This window comes from Quercus lobata, chromosome 12 (genome assembly GCF_001633185.2).
Source record: "Quercus lobata isolate SW786 chromosome 12, ValleyOak3.0 Primary Assembly, whole genome shotgun sequence".
Classification (NCBI taxonomy): domain Eukaryota; kingdom Viridiplantae; phylum Streptophyta; class Magnoliopsida; order Fagales; family Fagaceae; genus Quercus; species Quercus lobata.
The window spans coordinates 7,015,808-7,034,745 of NC_044915.1; the positions used below are offsets into that span (position 1 = coordinate 7,015,808).

Here is an 18,938-nt window from a genome sequence, read left to right on the forward strand (position 1 = left end):
AATTGTTTTATTACTTACCATAATTCTGAATATCTACCAACATTTTAATTTTTAGTAAGTATAAATATATCCATTTAAACAAGAAATTAAAATATATTAACAAAATTTCAGTATCATTTCTTCAACTTCATGCCTACATGACATCTATGGGCACACCAGGAAAAAAAATCCATTTATGAAAGATATAGATACAAACTTCAAACTCTATAAATCTCTCACAATTTCAAACCCAATATGGGTAACTCAAAACTCTTTCAATCTTAACTCACAAACATGACACTCAATGATTACAAATTTCCAATACACGCAATGGTGTACTCACACTCTAATAATGAACATACTCTCAAACTTGAATTAAAAAAAAAAAAAAAAAATTGATGCTCTCTTTTCTTTTCTTTTTTGGATAGATTTTTCATGATTTTTTTTTTTTTTTTTTATCTCTCCTAGCATATAGTGTTTTTATATTTTTTCTTTTATTTGTACATATTTGATGTTAGTAATAAAATTAATGTAAGAGAAAGTATCAAAGAACATTTTTTCTTTTTTCCTTTTTTTTTTTTTGGTTGAGAATCAAATTTTTATTCTTTCTAAACACTAAGGACCAACCATTATTCATAAAATACAAGTATAATGATTATCACATTGTCTATTGTATACTTTATACCCATTTCCTTTAAAAACACGATTTCATGATTTCACAATTTTAAATGAATTCATGTTCTCAAAACACAATTTTAAGTGAAATGTAGACAGAGTATACAATAAAATGAGTGTAACAAAATTTTCCCATAAAATATTGTCTCTTTATTAGCGTATAAAACAAAGGAAATATTCGGATGATTATTGTAAGGTCACAATTTGGTTCCTAAGTCCAAAGAGTTAAAGGATTTAGGCCCAAAGAGCCCAAAACAATGAATTTGTAGAGAATATGTTAAAAAACTAGGCTCTAATGAGTTAGACAACCATTATAGTTGGCCCAGATGACGAGAAACAACAGGCTTTCATGTAGGAGCAGCTCTGGCTTGCTTGACTCTATGACTGACAGTGTTGCTGTAGTGGCAGAATTTCACAATGCTAGCAAAGAAACTGAATGTAATGGCCTTGGATGCTAGTAGGAACCAAGGGCTTTGTAAATATTAGTGACAGTCCAAAAACAAAGACTCGCGTGAGATTGTAATTAATAGAAAGAGCTTAAGAATGGAGGCTCAACTCAAGTTTGTAAATAGTAACAAAGAAGGCATGAAAATAGAGAATCATTTTAAAGATGAAGGTGGTGAGTTTGATTAGAGGTATGTCCCTTGTCTGGTTTAAATTGTTGGTTGGACATGAGAAATGAAGTTACTAAGCTTACTAGTATTGAATATTGATTGGCTTTCAATCTGCAGGTAAAGATGTTATACTAAATGAAGGCTATATATATATATATATATATTGAAATTCATTCTAACTTGTTTGGATTTCTTTTTAGTCACATTTTAATTAATTCCCTATTTCTTGCTGGTAATTTTGAGTTACACTTTGTCCCTTTTCTCTTAACAGTGTATATGATGGGTGGAAATTTAGAGAATAGTGATGCAGAGTTGTGGATGCTATGTATTTGGGATTTCATCTACTCAACTTTGTAAATATACAGTCTATATATTTTCTCAATACGTACATAATAGCATCTTGTAAATTTTCTCACTCACTCTTTCTTTATTCTTTTAATTTAAATATATTCTGCTACCACTCTTTTTACATTTTATCAAAGATGAAATTCTTGTCCAATCTCATGTGTGGGTTCTTATCTTCTTTCTGTAACAATTTGTTTAATTGGATTTCTTCCTGTTCTGTCATGGATTTCCAAGATTCTTTAACCAGTTGATCTTTTCACTTGTGGACTGAAATGTGCTTACAAGTTTTACTCTCTAGCTTTCTGCAACATCCTTTAATGAGTTATAGGGGAAAAGGGTTTATGGTTTTGTGGATTCAGGAAAGCTTTTCTTAAAGTTTTCAACAATACTATGAAACAGTAAATATTCAAACATGTTTGAAGGTATATCTGTTTCTACCCAAGCATCAGTGCTGTATATTCAGTGAAAATGGTTTTTATTTTCTGAAGTAGGATAGGTGATAAAGAATTGTTATTTACATGTTAACAACAGAGTAATGAGATGAGGATGATATTGCATGGTCTAAATGAATAGGATGACTAGAACAGTTAGGCATAAGCTCTAAAAATATCTTATTCTGCAAAGGTTCTAATATAAATGGCATTTTAATCCAATCAATTGATAAGCTGATTTCAATGAATATAATACCTATTAATGAACCTGTGGAACTACAACTATGAGTCAACATTTTTTTTTCTTTTTTATATAAATGGCATTTTAAACTAATTTGATCTTGTGTGCGTTTGGGTATGTGGTAGTTTTTGGTAGCTTATTTGCATGGTATTTTTTAAAGAGATAGAGTTTTTTGTAGCTTTTATGCTAAATATATGACAAAAAGTTAAAATGTTAGCTTATTTTCAACCAAAAAAAAAAAATTTTATCAAATTTTTTTTCTTAAATTGAGAGAAAAGGAAAAATTTTTTGCCAAAACAGACCATCATCTTTCTCTAGGAAAGTTATCCAGGCTTGTAATCTTGTACTGCTTATTTGTATAAACAAATTGATAGTTTGGTCATGCATTTCTTGTACTATGTAGGTGAAAGACACCAGCTTAAAAGCTCTCTCTTTTTTCTTTTTTTTTGGGTGCTATGCATTATGTAGCAGTGTTCTGTATTTGCTGAAGATCACCTAATTCCAAGGAATTAGGAGCTCTTCTATTTAGATTCAAGTTGGAATTTATGTTCAGACAGCAAAGAGCTGGAAAGCACAGACTACACAGTTGCATGTACAGGAAAGTTATATTGCTCCAAAAGCATAACATAAATACTAGAAAAGATAGAAATTTTTGGGGAAGAGTATTAATAAATTGCCTATTCGAATCATTTTAAGCTTGAAATCAAACAGATGAGCTGATATATAACTTGTAGAAGAAGATAAATGTTTTTCTTTCCCTAATGGATCTTTAAAAAAGAAGAAGAAATCATGAAAAGGAAAAAGTAAAAAGAGTGGTGCTCAAGATTTTGTTGGAGTAGGGCTACCTAGAAGGATACTTGAAATTGTTTTATTACTTACCATAATTCTGAATATCTACCAACATTTTAATTTTTAGTAAGTATAAATATATCCATTTAAACAAGAAATTAAAATATATTAACATAATTTCAGTATCATTTCCTCAACTTCATGCCTACATGACATCTATGGGCACACCAGGAAAAAAAATCCATTTATGAAAGATATAGATACAAACTTCAAACTCTATAAATCTCTCACAATTTCAAACCCAATATGGGTAACTCAAAACTCTTTCAATCTTAACTCACAAACATGACACTCAATTATTACAAATTTCAAATTCACGCAATGGTATACTCACACTCTAATAATGAACATACTCTCAAACTTGAATTGAAAAAGAAAAAAAAAAAAACGGATCGGTGCTTTCACACTACGAAAATGAACTCTTAACTCACTCAATTTTCAAACACAATCAAAAGGGCCACTTTGGGCCGTAGCCCTTATTTGACCGAAGCCACCCAACTACCGAGGATGGAAAAAAGGCAGCAAACTTGTTTTGGTTTGGTCATCATCCCACTCCAAAGCATCCCACCATTCTGATTCTCCTTTTATTTCTTTTATGGTACCTGCATTTTGGTTAGTAAGAGGCAGCCTTCTGACACCTTTGCACCGCCAAACGACAACCTGCTCCAGACACGGCCATGTCTCCTCGTGTCTACAAAGAGTTTTGAATTTGGGAAGGTACTCCAATTGCAATATCCTTAGTTTTGGAACCATAGGATCTGGAGATATGTTCTGCCCTGATTCATTATTAAAGAGCTTTTCTAAGTTCTCACAATTGGTTACATTGATTACTTCTAGGTTTGGCAGAGTCTGAATGAAGTCACCACAGGAGAGAAGATATTTCATCTGATGACAGAATTCCACTTTTATTGATCTTAGGCTATGAAATCTCAGCGCAAGATGACCAGCTGGCTCTGAAATGCTATTTAGGTTTTCCATACTTTCGAGATGAAGTTCCTCCAGGTTTGGTGGTAGGTCACAGCGGGCAGCACATCCTCCTCCTCACCCTAAACTGGTTGGACATTTTGTAATAGAAAGTGACTTTAAACCAGCAAAGCTGGCATCACTTTCAATGAAGTCTTCAAGCATTTCAACCAGTCCTATACATTGTTCTAATTGCAGAGAACTTGAATTATCCCAGAACCACCCAATCCATTCTTGTGAGAGAGAAAGATTAAGATTCCGAATAGAACACCTTTTTTCATCGAATGTAATTAGGACGCTCCTTCCTTGTGCATCATAAAAACAAAGTTGAAGATGACTCATTCTATTTATCCAGGAAAGATCTTCGGATTTTTCCCATGGGATCCCTTTCAATGAGATGTTTAAGTAATGTAATCGATTAAAGGATGATTTGAGCTCTTCAAAAGTTGCCTGTCCATCTTCCTCTCCCTTCAAATGGAAACGAAAGCCACTAGCCCACATAGAGAGACTTTCTAAACAAGACAACTTGGATATAATTCCAGGTTGAATGCTTTTCAGTTCACTAGTCTCCTCTAAGTTTAAAACCCTTAGCTCACTCAGGTTTTCAATCCCTCTTGGCAAATTTGCGATACACGTGCCACAAAGATCAAGATCTCGAAGTTTAGTAAGTGTTCCCAGTGAGGGTAGTTCTTCAAGATTCTCGCAACCGTAAAGAAGAAGAGCACGGAGATCTCTAAGTTGAAGTAGAGAATGAGGCAATGACCGGATGCTGGTAAAATCGAGATCCAATACCTTTAGTGCTTCAAACCCTTGCAGGAATTTCTCAGGAACCGTGTCAAGGGCATGATTGTCTCGGAGTAGCAGAACCGAGGCCTTTGAACATTGTATCATGCAATCAGGTAGCCTTGTTATGTTGTTACCCATGAAAGAAACTCTATCGAGAGAATTTGAATTTGAATTTGAAAACTCTCCAACAGAAATCTCACTCAACCCAATCCCCGAACGAACAAGGGATTTACACCCATCCTCAGACGTTGATGAAATCCATATAGCAACGTCCCGAACAACGTCATGCATCTTCAAAGTTTCGCTATAGGGACCATCTTCCAACAAACAAGAGTCCTTCAGATTTTCAATCAAAGAAATGCCTTCGTCCATACCCTCCCAATTCTGTCCTTCACCTATCAAACCTTCTGCCCGCCACTAGCGTACTAAATCCCTTATAGAAATTTCGAAGTCCTCGGGAAATAGACAGCAATATAAGAAACAAGATTTTATGTTGTTACCTTGTAATGAGTCGTAACTCAACCTCAACGGCTTATAGACCTCAGCCTCAATTCCTTCTATAGAAGGCACTGATCTTTGCAACTGATTTAAAGCATGCTTCCACAACTCGACCTTTGTCTTTTTTCTCATGGCAGCTCCCACGGTGATGATGGCTAGTGGTAATCTGCAACATTCTTTTACAATTGCTTCTGCTAATGGTTTAATTTCTTCTAGATGAGCCACATCCCCTGCCTTTTGACAAAACAATTGCCAAGCTTCAACATCATTTAAAACTTCTATTTTGATATCGAGATCGGTTGTCATAGCCCTACAGACTTCCTTAAGTCGAGAAGTCAATATGATCTTACAGCCTTTATGAACATCCGGCCCTGGGACACCCAAAGTGTCTAAATCAATTTTCGCCCAAACATCATCTAGAATGAGTAGAAATTTTTCTTCATTCTCAAGCCTTTCATAAAGCCGACTGGCCATTCTCTGCACGCTTTCTTCCATTTTCACCTCCAAATTTAATCTTTCAGCTACTTGTTTCTGGACATTTTTAATGACCACACTCTTGGAAACGGTGGCCCAAATGACAATGCCAAAAGGCTGTGTAGAAGCCTTTTTGAGCTCATTATTCAAGTTCTTCACCAGAGTACTCTTGCCAACTCCTCCTAGTCCCCAAAGACCAATCCTTTTGAATCCATCATCCAACGCCTTCCTAATCTCGTCTAATTTTTTTGATGCAGTTGTTTGACCCCGAATTGAAGGTCCAGGAATATGCTCCACTGCTCTGGGAACTCTAGTAGGACAAACCACATCATAGTTGAATTTTTCAGCTACAAGAAGAAGCCTTTTGATCTCTTCCAGAGTTTTTTCCACTTCCCTGCTCGCTCTATACCGTTTTCTGCAATTTAAGAAACATCGACAAGGCTTTTCGTTGTTGACCATCTGTCCTTGAATTGCATCGACTCCAGGCTGAAGCGTTTCCACGTCCTGAAGCCAAGTTACGACTTCAGATGTGATTTTGTTTCCTTGTTTCTCCGCTGCTTCCGTTTCACCTTTGACTTCTTTTATACGATCCGTAAGGCTTTTCATCTCCTGATCAACAGCAGCAAGATTTGAATGAAAATTGAAAGTGGTGTTGGTCTTAGAACTGACACAACTACAGAGAAGCTGGCTAGTTGTTGCCACTAGTGCACCGACAGCTGCACCCACCACTTCCATGCCGAAAATTTTGCTAAGGGAGATGCCGGAAGCTTAAAATAATTGACAGCCAAAGAATGAAAGAACCACAGAAACAGAATGATGTAAAGAAACAGAATGAAAAGACACACAATCACTCGTTGTTGAGAGGATTACCTTCTCTCATATAAATTATCGAGCATGGGTCCAAATTTGGGTCCCATGACCTGAGAGTCCGATCACGGACTGAAGATAAGAGGACATAGTTTGGGTTTTGCGAGTGAACTCGGAGTATGACAAGTGTTGACCAATTGATGAGAGCGAGCGAGTCAGATTCAGGGCAGGTGGGTGAGTAAAGTCATTGAAGTGAAAAAGTGTAATCAGCAGTTGATATAGGAGTGGGTTGTGGGGGAAGAAGATGAATGAAAGTGTTTGTTAGTGGGTCGCTGATAAAGATCTACACCATTACGCTCTCTCTCTTATCTGATCTAGGTCTCTAGATCTTTTTTTTTTTTTGGGTATTTCTGGGAAAATTTTGCTATGGGAGATGCTGGAAGCTTAAAATAATTGACAGCTGAAGAATGAAAAGACACAATCACTCGTAAACTTTAATTGACAGCTTCGACTTTTAAAATAAGAAGTTAAGTGCAAATTTTAAAATAATGCTAATGCCCCCTAAACTTTAATTTGTTTTTACTTTTTTTTTATTAGTAATTTGTTTTTACTATATTTATGCAAATAACTCTCTTTTTTTTCTTTTTTTACTAAAGTGTACTTTTGGTCCTCTTTGGGCATTTATGTTTTAAAATTTTTATTTTGACACATTATTTTTTATATCTTTTTCATATTTACTTTACCATCTATTTCTATTCATAATTTGACAATGCATATTATGTTTTTCAGTTTTCTACCTAATGTACCAAAATAAAATATATAATTTTTCTTTTTATAAAATGGTAGAGTATAAATTTCATATATAAACTCATTTATTATAAATCACTAGTCGCGTACTCGCGCGTTGTGCATGATTATTTTTAATGGGTGGTCTTATTATTATTATTATTATTTTTTAATTTGAACTATTTTAATGAAAAGTAATACATTTCATAATCATATTTATCACAAAATAATTTTTTTTTATTGTAGAATTTTTTTATTTAAACTTTAAAACCTTAATTCTACCATAGTCGGTTGACTAATTTTTACATCTTAAAGTCAATTAAACACGTTTTGCATGCTACATGTAAACTTTCTTTTCCATAAGGGTTGAAACAATGTGGGTAGTATTTTTTTTATGGAAGTTAAAAATTAAAATTCTTATACCTTGTCTTGATATTTCCTAAAAATTAAATTTAGTGATTCTCTTTCAATAATTGTGAAAACTTTAAGTAATAATTCAGAAGGTAATTCATGTTACATGTTCATGCCTTGATTGTGTAATTGTATGATTGATTTGGGTTGTAATTTATAAGTTGTTTAGGATATTAAATATAATGTTGTGTGAGATTTATAGAGTAGTGACAATTGTAGTTAATAACAATTGGTTTTTCATTGTCTTTTAAGTTAATAAAAACCTTACATATACTTTATTTCTCAAAAAAACCTTTACATATTTTTTTAATGTAAATCTTTAAATATACCTTAATAAGTAAACTCTATACATTTCATTTCCTTAAATACATAAAAAAAAAAAAAAAACATTTATTCCTTAATAATAGTGGCTAATTAGTTTTTTCATTATCTCATTTGTAACTTTTTTTACTATTATCATGCTAGTTTCTATTTGTGTATCAACTCTCTAGACTAAGCACTAGACATAACTAGTGGCATTAGAAATGTTCTCAACTGTCAATCAAAAAAAAAATGTTCTCAACAGCATTTGCACAGGGATCCTGCTCTCTTTATTTCATATGAAAAAAAATTCATGAAATAAAGTTGATATGAAGATATGAATATGAAACAACTCAATTTACCTAGTGAGACAGTCATTAAAAAAAAAAAAAAAATTGCCATTGAGTAAGCACTAGCATCAAAAGTAGCAATCTGATTTACCGTAGTTAGCCATCCAAAAATGCTATTGACTGATTCAACATGTTAATATAAAATTACAAGATGTTTCAAAAAATTTCATTATTTTGATCTACAATCTCTTTAAAAAAAAATTATATATTAGAAAATTCTATTAGCACAGGCACCAAAAACAACCTGAGATGCTATTCTCAAAACAAGGCAAATAGCAAGAAAAAGTTCAAAAAACCCAATTTTGTACTAGCCAAAATGCAACACAAAAGCTCTCAAATTGTAAAACTCTAAAACTAGAAAACACTCAAAACAAAATTCAAATTTTGATTCCAAGATGCTGCAACAGCTACAGAATTACAACTTAGATGTACACCACTTAGAAAAGAAATAAAATAGAAACAAAGAAATAGCAACTCAATACCTCTGTCCTCCCTAGGACATAGAAGAAAAAATTGAATATGTACATTAGTTGAATTATTGTAAATCTGGGTTTTGGTTGTACATTGTTGAATTACATGTTTAAAGAAATTTTTGGTTGAATTGATGCAGTTGATTGTTTTTTTTAAATAATTTGTACAGAAGTTTTTGTATTAAGATAACGAATTTTGATTAAAGAGTTCAACTGTTCAAGATTACAAGTTGCGTTCTTCCTATTTATTTATTTATTTTTTTGTTTCTGAAGATTAAATTAATTTTTGTTTATGAAGTATTTTATTCTTTTTGATGAGTTTGATATGAATTTTTTTTTTTTTTTTTTTATGTTTTTGTTTTCTGACAGGGACTTTCAGAAATTCAAATGCTCACATGGACCTTTTTTTTTTTAATGTTAATCAAAATTTAAAAAAATTATTTTATTGGCCATGTAAGAATCAAGTAAGCCAACTGTATACTCCGTTTGCCACGTAGACATTTTCCGTTAGTGAGTTAACGGTAGGAACCAAATTGACTCTAAGTTGAAAATACTAAGGACCGAATTAATTATTGCCAAAATATAGGGACTAAATTGACTGTGACCCCAAAATATAAGGACTAAAATAGTATTTTTGCCTAAAATAAAATAAAATTTCAACACCTCATTGACAAGAACCCACACCCCCTGATGAGCAAAACACAAAGCCACAACAAGTTTTGGAAAAATTGAATCCCTAAGAAGCATTTCAACAAGCACTTTCTGTGCCACTTATAAGAAAGAACAAAATTGATACCTCACAAGCACAGAAGTGTGCCAACTGCCAACGTTACAGTGAAATGAAATTTAAGAGCGAAATTCCAAAATTCTCTCAAAAATCAAAAAAGAAAAAGGGGAACAAAACAATGACAGAGAAATTAGGGTTTTGTTTGATTCTTACCTTGAACAAAATCAAAATGATTTGATCCTTTAAGAAACCCTCAGTGGTGAGTAAATGAGGACGCCGATGGGATGAAGGATATATATATATATATATATATTTTTTTTTTTTTGGCAAAATAACACCATTTTACTAACAATTTCATTAGTTAACAATGCAAACTATATAGAAACTAGCATCTCGAGGCTCTTAGACTCACGTTTACTGTAGCAATTTGAGTCTTAGAGACTCGAGTTCCATGTGCTGACAGAGCTGAGGTGGAAAATTATTTATGTGGAACTCGAGTCCTTAAAGAATGAAGCAACCCAAAGAAGAAACAAAAGTAACAAAGCAACAAACCCGGAGAAGCAACAGCAGTAACAAAGGCTCCAAGCAAGGGAAAACAACTCAGACTTAATGTGGGTGTGGTTTCTGTCGTGGGTGTTTGTGGTTTGTTCCTAAGGTGGGTGTTCTTCTTCTGTAAGTCTTTATGGGTTTGTTCCTAGGGTTGTTTTTTATTTGGGTCTAGTGGGTGTTTGTGGGTTTGTTCCTAGGGTTTGTTTTTTATTTGGGTCTGGTTGGTCTGGAGAATGAAGAACAAAGGAAGAATAGTGGCTAAAGAACAAGAAAGGAACTTGAGTGTCTAAAACTCGAGTTCCACATGGATTTTAAGTCCACCTCAGCTCTGCCAACACATAGAACTCGAGTCTCTTAGGCTCGGGTTGCTACAGTGAACTCGAGTCTAAAAGACTTGAGATGTTAGTTTGATAATATGTTTTGATAACTAATGAAATCGTTTCTAAAATGGTGTTATTCTGCAAAAAAAAAAAAAATCCAAGGATAAAGTGCAATTGACAGACAAAGGAGAAGTAGCAATCGGAGTTTTTTTAAGAGAAGGAGAAAAAGAGAGAACATAGGAGAAGATATGAAGTTGAGAGAGAACCATATGTCTTTCGTTCCTTTCTTTTCTTTTCTTTTTTTTTTTTTTTTTTTTTTTTTTTTTTTTTTTTGGCTTTTATACACTAACCTAGTCTACCAGTAATAGGTTTCACACTGAACTTAACGGCCACAATTGAAATAATACCAATTAATAGTTTAGATTTGGATGGCTACCGTACTCCCCAACAAAATGGGGAGTAAAATAGAATTACCCCTTTTCTATAAGTCACAAAAATTGATGGCAAGAGATTGGGTAAGCCCTACCCTATGGTTTCACGTTGTCTCTGATCTAGGTTTTAATGCCATGACTACTGCAAATCTATTTATTTTGAAATTTTTGTTTATTTATCTTCGGCTGAAACAGACATGTTATTGTTAAGACTTTAAGCAGGCAATGTAGCTTTCTGAAATGGGCATTGTGGAATCTCCATTATGCCTATTCTATGAGAGACCTATCTAAATTTTCAGGTATAGGCCATTATATCCATTAATACCATTTTTTAGCAAAAAAATGCTAGTACCATACAACAAAAATAACTACCACAATTTGTTGGCGCAACCCTACATTTATTTGTTTTGTTGAAGTAAAAGGTACCAAGAGTCTTGTAACTCAACTAACACTTCCTAGTGTTACCAGCAAAATGTTTATGATTCAAATCTCCTCCCTCTCTTATTGTAACTAACAAATTTATCAATAATAATAATAATAATAACGAGCAAAATACCTTTTTTGAAACCTTACCAAATTTTTTTTTTTTTGTTTTTAAACTATAAAAAGTTCTTTTTTTCGTCCTTAAACTATCGAAAATATTTCACTTCCTATCCTTAAACTTTAAAAAATATCTTTTTTCATCCCTAAACAATTAAAAAAATTCTTTTTTTGCCCCTATTTTTGTCTCTAAACTATTGAAAGCAACTATTTACAAAGTTTAAGAATAAAAAAAATTAAAATACATGATTCCCAAATATTGAACAGATGACATGGCTTCCTAAAGATGAATGGCTCAAATTTATTTATTTTTTTTTTTTAATTATTATTATTATTATTATTGGTAACTTATACAAGCACTTGATGGGTTTTGAATTCACAATCTCTCCCTCCACCTTGCTCTTTATAAGGGAAGGAGGTGTCATCTAAGATAATGCTCTTTGGTATGATTCATTGTAGCAACTCCAAGTAGTAAGGCCTGTAAGCCAAAATGAGACTGTGGCAAAGAAATAGATGGCTAAAGGAGATTCATGTCATCAGTTCAATGAAGCAAAATAAGCTAACTTTGGTTGTACTCAAAGGTGTTAAGGCATTTTGAGAATTTTATTAAGTCAAAATGTGCCCAGATTGATACAAAATAATCACTTTTTTATACATGTAGATAACATATTAAAAGGAACAAAAAGGGATGCAACCCTATGTACACTTACATATTAACTAAAACAGAGAGGTTTGAATTCAAACATTTGAAACTGGTTGACTAACTCCTGCGCTAGTACTCCAGTTCCTCCAAAAAAGGTCATTGCAATGAGATCATAGATGAACAAAGGCAACTTTGTTATCTCACAAAAGCATGCCATTTTATCAACATATACCAACACATGCAATTTTAAACTCCGGTAGAATAAAACATCAGGGGATTTCATTTAGTCCAAATCTTTGGAACTCAAACGTAGCAACTGAAAGCTTGTAGACTAAATTGTGATAGGATCAAACCACATGGGGTAAATTGTAACTTCCCCCAAAAAGTTACTGCTTTGGAATTGTATCTATACTAATCCTTTGTGGAAAGAAGTTATTTAGGTGAAATAATATCCAAGGACAAAAAAATACCTTTTTCCATAACACAGGGTTTTTACTCTCTCTTGGCAGAAGAAGATGATCTCTTAACCTAGAAGCAACAACCCAAGGTTCACATTCCCCATTTTCTCTCTTTGACAACAACGCATTATCTTCGAGTATTTCACAAACCTATCACATTGGACACAAAGAATGTTACGTTTAAATAAAAAGATTCAGAAACTGGAATCAATAAAGGGATAAAATCAGGGATAATTTTTTCTCTCCTAAAGTGTGTATGGATCAGGAATATAAAGGGAAATCAACATCAAGTTAAAAGAGAAGTAAGCACACCTAGCCATGCATTAGTAAGCTCTACTAAAAACAATCCATGAAAAAACATGTAAATGAAAGAAGAGAATAGATTCCAGCAGTCCTGGAACTCCTAACTCCCAAGAAAGATAAAGGGCTTTTTTTGTGAAAGTGAAACAGGGAGATAGTGAATTTAAACAGGGAGACACCCAAACTCGGTGCCACACAAGTACACAATTCACCTATGGAAATAATAATAAAGCAAGAAACTGATGAGGGAATGGATGTTAAAAAAAAAAAAGTTTCTGCCTTCACATATTTAGTCTTCTTTGAATCTCGCTACAATGACCTGTTCAACTGTTAAGTTCAGGCACCAAAATCAAGTATTCAGGGACAGCTACCTCTATTGCCAAACTTTTATACAAAAGAAAGATGCCATTATGCTTATGTAAAACTACAGAAATGCCAGTTGCACCAAATGATGTGCACTGAGGGCCAGCAAATTTATATCCAGCATAAGTTGCTCCTCACATCGAAGCAAAAGATCTGCTATCTTCTCATGGAAACAGTGTCATCATCCATTAGTAGTTGGATAGAGTCAAACAAGGTCTGCTTACTGATTTTGTTTATTAGATTTTTCTCAGATTATGGTGCACTTACAATGATTTGCCCAGTGGTAGGAGTAAAAGTAATGTCTTGTTACCCGGGTTGTTTAATTCTTGGAGTTATAGTACATCATGAGTAATATCGTAAAAGGTTCATCACTGATGGTCCAACTTAAGTAGCATCCTGGGAAGGGTAGTTTGAATACATTCCTATCCTTCAACACATGAAGTGGCCATTGTCAAGACTCAAACTCACACACTTGCACTTGACAGTCCAAGTCTTTACCATTGCACCATGTAATTCAAAAATTAAAAAGGATACTTTCTTCCTGATATATGGTGCATCTTTATCTCCATTTCTTTGCTACTGTGAGCTCACTATTATTCAATTTCCAGGTCAGCTCAAATGAACTCAACAAAATATTTTTCATTCACGACCATATACATGTATTGGAAGCTGTCTTGTTCCCATCTCTTCAATATGACAGACATAGGGTTTCATGACTGACTTACAACCTATAAATGATCTATCTGCTATATATTTCCAAAAATAAACCATTGAAACTTCTAAGACAGCAAGATCAACACATTTCAGGATGAGAATGAGGTGGCAATGAAATGAAACAAGAAACTAATATTCAGTTGGCTGCACCAGAAAATAACACAGGGCTTTGTATACCTGGTGATAAAGTTCTTCAACTCTACTTGATATATATTGTCTCTGACGAACTTTCCAGAATAATACTGTGCATCCAATAAGCTGTAAAATTTTGATATTGTCAACAAGCTTCAACATAATCATTCTAGAACATATAAATTGAACGGTGGTCTTTTAGAAATGGAATACCAGTGTGGAAACTGGAAAAACTATAAGAGCATGCTCAGAGAGCCACTGACGGATACGACAGGGAACTGGCTTGTAATGCTCTGCTAACGAGTCAGGGCACTTCAACTCTTTGATCCTAAAATAAAAAGAAAAGAAATGTAGAATAAAATGATTAGAAAACATCCAACCTGAGGTCCTGCAGCATTCATTAAATCTTAAGATTTCTGAATTGAAGATAGAATGGTATACCCATGAGGATCTGTCCTTGTCTCCAATAATCTACTAACAGCATCCATTACCCTTTGTTTTGTATACAAAAAGGTGCCATCGTCCAAGCCAACATTTTTCACCAAATCATGTCCATCTAACTCCTTCCATATATCATCCTCTCTGACCTGAAAATGGGTATAAAGTTAGAACTACAAATGTGGGCAACAAAACTCAAGAATGTTGCATTCACTGACATACACATGTAACAATAGTATAGAACCAATTGCAATGAAGTTAAGAGGGTCGCAAAGGTGACAGACCCAAACTGCCCCAAGTCCATCGCATAAAAATTGAGCTTGTGCTTCACAAAGATGAATCTCTATCCACTTCAACTGCGATTTCATTATATATAAATTACAAATCAGAAAGACATACGTGATATTCAAAGTTAAATTAAGCATTTTTCTATCCCAAGCGCATAAGTGTACCAGAATGAATAAGTTTCTTAGGACACACAAGTTTCTTAGCTGTTTCATTAATATCTCCATCTTCTACACACAACTTCCCATGCTTTCTATAACCACGAACGCATTCCAACTTGCCTTGGTTACATTCTCCGTTACTCGGACAAGGCTCACAGAAATCTGTAAATTATCCAAATTGATTCAAATGTAGCATTAATAGAAGTAGTAAAGATCAAACTAGAACCTATTTCTCAAGACCGGTGTATTTAATATTGATAGTGGTACTATACAATGGGAAATATTAAACAAAAACATGTTTAGAGGTCAAACTAAACAAGCATGCAAGCGTGAGTTTATATAGAAAAGGCACGAGAGTCCTACCAGTTAAATGAAGCAGGAATACATACGTAATACAGCCCTAAAGGAACAAGGCCCTATACGATAGATGGAACTTCAAGACATGATCTTCATCCCACTATTTTGAAGCATATGATATATGGTAGAACACCAAGATATTATTTTTATGAGCAAAACTTAAGTACAATTCTTTCCGTACAGTACATTAGGTTCCCCAATTAAATTCAAACATATAGTTGCATTGACCAATAAAGCACAAACAGTGTTATATTTTTTTCAAGAACAATTAAAATGGATGCAGTTATGAGTTTGAATTTAATTGGAGAACCTAACCTATTGTACCTAAGTTTTACCCTATTTTTATAACACTAGATGAGTACATTTCAAGAAAGTTGCAACACGCATCTGTTGCATTAAGACCCATTTTTTTGTTGTTCTATATCCCATTGAAAGTCTACTTTGCAAACTTGTACACCAAAGTTTTGGGACTAAGGCTTGGTTTTTGTTGTTGTTGCATGTATATATGTATATATGGACCAGTTAATGAAACTGCAAAAAGTGCCAATATAGATTTGCTTGGGTTTGGAGCAACATTCATGAAATTATTAGTACTCTATAAGAGGCTTGTTATTCATTATTCATTGCCCGGTTACTAGTAAGTAAGATAACTTAGTCCAGCTCCTCAAACAGCCTACCACTCAACTCGGCTTGCCTCGATAATTATGCTACTAAACAAAAATTCTCTCACTTTGTTCCATAGAAATGAATTTTTGAGTGAGAACCCACTAATTAAATAAACAAATAAATATATTTTCAAAAAAATTCATATAGGAAATCAATCACATTGTGTAACCAATTGAATTGAGAAATACCCACAAAGATTAAACATTACATCCAAAATAAGTATATTGTTAAATATTATTAGCAACAATGCGATGTGTTATATCATGTTGTATATGCTAGAGTAGATGCGGAAGAGAAAGCATAGAAGAGGAATACTGAGAACACGAGGATTACGTGGTTCAGCCTTGACGGCCTACATCCACGGAGGAATCCCTTAAGGGCTACATCTTTATTATATAAGAGTGTAGTACAATAACCTCCTGTGTTACAATGAACCCTAACATGAGTATATATAGGCGACTAAACCCTAGACTACTAGTACAAGCAGGACTGGACTTGAGCCTATTACATTGGGCTAATATATGTCTAATATATATCTCTAACATATATAAACAGAAACCCAAGTAACAATTTATCATGAAGTAAGTACCGGAGATAGAATCTGGGGAGTGAGAGTTGTGGGAATCGCAGAAGGGCTTTGGTTGGCGGTTGATGAGAGTGAAGAAGATGTTGCAACAAACGGCGACAGAGGAAGCGATGGCGAGCACCGCCACGAGTCTCAGGAACTCGTCCTTAGAGGGAAAAATGTTGTGTGGGGGTTCCTTTATAGACTTCAGCAATGAATTTGATGATACAGGAGAAGATGAAGAAGGACGATGATGACGACCACTACGAGTGGAAGACATGGCTTCGTTTCTTAGTCTGAGAATTGTCGCAAGAGAAAAAGGAAATGGGGAGGGAAAGGTAAAGGGATATCGATTTTGAAGCTGTACGTAGTTTCGGCTTTTTGAGTCTGGAACTACAAGAAAATAAAATAAAATAAAAAATTCAAAGGTTTCTCCTTTCTTTTTTTTTTTTCTTTTTTTTTTTTTTTAATTCTAATAATTCATATGTAATGCTTATTTTGAAAGCACTCAACTATTCTACATTTCTATCGAAATTTTTCCAACAAAAAAACAAAATAAACAAAAAAGAAAAGAAAAAAAAAAAAACAAACAAACAAAACAAAAAAGATTTATATATATGGTTTGGGTATAGATATGTCTTAAGGATCATTTGGTTGAGGGGGTGAAAAAGTGGAAGGATAGAAAATTGTAGGATGATGGAATAGATTTTATTTTCTCTCCTTTTTGTTTGATTGAGAGTGGAAAAGTAGAGGGATGGAAAAAATTAGTCTGAATAAATTTACTTATATATCTTTATTAAAAAATGATACTCAATTAAAACAAAAAAGTGACAAATAATCATAAAATAAAATAAATAAAAAAGATCAATCACTGTAATTTATTAAAAAATAAAAATCAGTTTAAAAAAATCATGTCCAGTTTATAAAAAATATATATCATGCCAAGGCCCTAAATAAAAAAATAGTAGGAGGATTAAAGAAATTTTATTTTCTCTCCGTTTTGTTTGGTTGAGAGTGGAAAAGTGGAGGGATGGACAAAATTAGTATGAATAAATTTACTCATATGTCCTTATTAAAGAATGATGCTCAATTAAAACAAAAAAGTGATAAATAACCATAAAAAAAAAAAAAAAAGAGCAATCACTGAAATTTATTAAAAAATAAAATGATGTTTAAAAAAAATCATGACTAGTTTAAAAAAAAAAAAAAAAAAAAAGAAAGAGAGGCAACGTTAATCAAGACAAAAAAAAGGGCATGCCTAGGCTTAGAAAATCAAAAATAAATAAATAAATAAAAATAAAAAGACAACGTGCCCAAGGTAGAAAGAAAGAATAAATAAAGGTAACTTGAGGGAGCCCATGTGCACTTACATAAGGACATTTTTGTCGGTCAAGAAAAAATTCATCTTCACTCAATTTTCTATCTTATATTAAAATAAAAATAAAAAGTTTTTCTTCTCATTTTCACCTTCAAATTTTTCCATCAAATCGAAGCTCCTTTGCGCTAACATGTTTGAGATCTCAAGACTAGAGTTCTAGAATTGAATGAGTTCCTCCTCATAGCTATCAAGCATTTAAGGTGGGCTCTCTCTTCTAGATTTGGTTTTCTCCTAAACAGCTTTATTTGACTTTGAGATGGATTATTGTAGAGCTTTGAATTTTTGGTTTCTCAATTTGTATTGATGCTCCTCCTTAGTTTGAGGCGGATTCCTTGAATTGATGCTCTCTTTTCTTTTCTTTTTTGGATAGATTTTTCATGAGATTTTTCTTTATCTCTCCTAGCATATAGTGTTTTTATATATTTTTTCTTTTATTTGTACATATTTGATGTTAGTAATGAAATTAATGTAAGAGAAAGTATCAAAGAACTTTTATTCTTTTTTTTTTTTCGGTTGAGAATCAAATTTTTATTCTTTCTAAACACTAAGGACCAGCCATTATTCATAAAATACAAGTATAATGATTATCACATTGTCTATTGTATACTCTATACACATTTCCTTTAAAAACACGATTTCATGATTTCACAATTTAAAATGAAATCATGTTCTCAAAACACAATTTTAAGGGAAATGTGGACAGAGTATGCAATAAAATGAGTGTAACAAAATTTTCCCATAAAATATTGTCTCTTTATTAGCGTATAAAACATAGGAAATATTCGGATGATTATTGTAAGGTCACAAGTTGGTTCCTAAGCCCAAAGGGTTAAAGAATTTAGACCCAAAGAGCCCAATACAATGAATTTGTAGAGAATGGGTTAAAAAACTAGGCTCTAATGAGTTAGACAACTATTATAGTTGGCCCAAAT

At 33.2% G+C, this 18,938-nt stretch overlaps 2 protein-coding genes and 1 pseudogene across 3 annotated transcripts in view; all 3 read right to left on the reverse strand.

Moving 5' to 3' along the window:
- Nucleotides 1-3,272: 3,272 nt before the first annotated feature.
- On the reverse strand, nt 3,273-7,129 carry LOC115971104 (annotated as a pseudogene).
- A 4,823-nt stretch (nt 7,130-11,952) lies between these two features.
- Nucleotides 11,953-18,938, reverse strand: part of LOC115971109 — a 31,034-nt gene continuing 24,048 nt past the window's right edge. The window contains exons 5-8 of one of the 2 annotated variants that reach the window (XM_031090801.1): nt 14,370-14,484; nt 14,202-14,282; nt 12,660-12,797; nt 11,953-12,042 (exon numbers count right to left, since the gene is read on the reverse strand). In XM_031090801.1, coding sequence (XP_030946661.1) covers nt 11,968-12,042; nt 12,660-12,797; nt 14,202-14,282; nt 14,370-14,484 — 409 coding nt within the window. In that variant the 3' untranslated portion in view covers nt 11,953-11,967. Of the gene's footprint in view, nt 12,043-12,146; nt 12,325-12,659; nt 12,798-14,201; nt 14,283-14,369; nt 14,485-18,938 lie in introns of those variants that run through there. The other variant, XM_031090802.1, reaches the window with a different exon arrangement.
- Nucleotides 14,549-16,992, reverse strand: LOC115971111. Its single transcript, XM_031090803.1, has 4 exons — nt 16,653-16,992; nt 15,075-15,202; nt 14,879-14,950; nt 14,549-14,743 (listed from the first exon to the last, which is right to left on the reverse strand). The coding sequence occupies exons 1-4, from the start codon at nt 16,906-16,908 to the stop codon at nt 14,564-14,566; spliced, it is 636 nt and encodes a 211-aa protein (XP_030946663.1). The 5' UTR covers nt 16,909-16,992; the 3' UTR covers nt 14,549-14,563.